Source organism: Monopterus albus, unplaced genomic scaffold (assembly GCF_001952655.1).
Source record: "Monopterus albus unplaced genomic scaffold, M_albus_1.0 scaffold7.1, whole genome shotgun sequence".
Classification (NCBI taxonomy): domain Eukaryota; kingdom Metazoa; phylum Chordata; class Actinopteri; order Synbranchiformes; family Synbranchidae; genus Monopterus; species Monopterus albus.
In genome coordinates this window covers 1,466,913-1,469,014 of record NW_018127887.1, presented here as the reverse complement: position 1 = coordinate 1,469,014, position 2,102 = coordinate 1,466,913, and the positions used below count along the sequence as shown (strand labels likewise).

Below are 2,102 nucleotides of genomic sequence, written 5' to 3'. Positions count from 1 at the left end.
GTCCAAGCATTCCAGCAAGTGACAGTTAACATAGATTATTACAGTAAATACAGTTCTATTCAAAACCTTCACAAAAATCCACAGCACATCAGCATTTTCATGGTACAAAAATAAGTTACAAATCTGCATAAATATTTTACTCAAAACAGTTATAAAATATGCTGCATTTTCTGACAAGGTTACACAAAACAGTTTTTTTTTTATACCACTGGGTATTAATATTTTCAGTTTGGTGCTTGTTTAAAAAAAAACAAAAAAACAAAACAAAACACATTAATTTAATGACTATAAACTTAAAAAAAATAAAAAAGGTTAGTCCCATTTTTCTCCATATGTGGCAACAACAGTCATTTCAGGTAAATAAAACTGGAAAGTGAAAAAAGCCAAGCCTCACTTCCTCTTATCACCACTTTACTCCCCCTGTTCGGCAGAGACTGATGCCGAGCGTCCCATCCCATACAGATAAAGTTCCTATCAACAAGGATTTCCCCTTTAGTATCAAGTCGACAGATGACTCCTTAAAGGCTGAGCACAAAGACAGGAAGAAAAAGAGAAAAAGTGAGTTGTTCTCAGAAATCTTTTCCTGGATGTTCAGACATTAAGCTGACTTCCACTGTAGACACAGCATGATGTATTTTAGGGCTTCTACTGCACTGAACTAGTGAGGTCAATTAATGGAATCATGAACAACGGCCAAATATGACCTCGTGTTTGAGTGAGACTAGGAATCATCTTCGTTGGTGTTTCACCACAGGAGAGCCCGAGCCACAGGTAATACTGCAGATGCAGAAACATTAGCATATCGTCAGGACGTCATCATTATCTAAGAATATGAAAATTTTAAATGTGTGTGATACTACAGCAAAGACAGTCGAGTTAACAAGCAGGAACAAGGCGGCAGCTCTGTGTTAGGAACATATACAGAGCAAAACCACTGAAGCATCAAAAGCAGATGTTGCACAGATGTTGCAAAGATATTGATGCTGTCACATTAATGTATCAGCATGGTCTTTCTCTACCCCTGTAGACTGCTACAACAAAATATGAGTCTGGCCTTTATTAAAACAATTTAATATTTTAACTCAAAACTACATTTCCAAAAAAAATAAATATAAAGAAAATAACCAACAGTCTTGATTTCACACGTTCAAGACTTCCTAAAGAACTTTTAATTTACTTTTATTTCTTTGACCATTAAAAAAAAAAAAAAAAAAAAAAAGTAAAGTTTGTATTCCAACACAGTACAACAGTTACTAGCATTAGACTTATTCTGTTCTTATACAGTTGTAATGTATAGATACAGTACCAGTCAAAAACATTGCTGCTGGATATCTGGCTGTAATATGATGCAGCTACAGTTTGAGGTTCTGCTCATTTTTGTTCAGTATTTACAATAAATTCTTTATTGCACATTTGTCGTTTAGTACGTTGGCATTAATAACCAGGTCAGATTACTAGTGCACGTATATTTGAGTAACACGATTCTAATAGCTGGCTACAAACTACCGTGTGACATGTTTCAGCCAAATACACACTCACCATGCTGTGTGTGTAAAATTGATATCTAAATACACTATTTTTAAATGTATATCAATATGTTTATCAGTCTCTAACTTGTACAAACACGTTTGAAATGGTTACCTTACCTAGGCTTCAGCCGCTTTTGAGGAAGTGCTCTGTAAAAACAAGAAAAGTTTATGAGGCCACTGTGCAAGAGCATCTTCTGTATACAATTACATAATTTGATCAGGTGCGTGAGATGATGTCAGTCCATTATGACTAATTAAATGCAAGAACATTTATATGATATAAATGATATAATCCTGATCTGCCACGACATCAATCTCTTCCTATCCATCTCGTCTACATGTACATGGATTCAGCCTTCTATATTTACTGCCACAGGCACAAACCACCTCATCTGTTAGGGGGATGTCAAGCATTAGGACAACCTTGACATACAGTGGGTATGGAAAGTATTCAGACCCCCTTAAATTTTTCACTCTTTGTTATATTGCAGCCATATGCTAAAATCATTTAAGTTCATTTTTTTCCTCATTAATGTACACACAGCACCCCATATTGACAGAAAAACACAGAAT

General features: G+C 35.2%; 1 protein-coding gene across 2 annotated transcripts in view; it reads right to left on the bottom strand.

Annotated features, from left to right (window-relative positions):
* Positions 1 to 6: 6 nt before the first annotated feature.
* The window catches only part of LOC109974521 (zinc finger protein AEBP2-like), a 23,947-nt gene continuing 21,851 nt past the window's right edge, over positions 7 to 2,102 (bottom strand). The window contains exons 8-9 of one of the 2 annotated variants that reach the window (XM_020624744.1): positions 1,647 to 1,676; positions 7 to 777 (exon numbers count right to left, since the gene is read on the bottom strand). In XM_020624744.1, coding sequence (XP_020480400.1) covers positions 729 to 777; positions 1,647 to 1,676 — 79 coding nt within the window. In that variant the 3' untranslated portion in view covers positions 7 to 728. The remainder of the gene's footprint in view (positions 778 to 1,646; positions 1,677 to 2,102) is intronic. The other variant, XM_020624751.1, reaches the window with a different exon arrangement.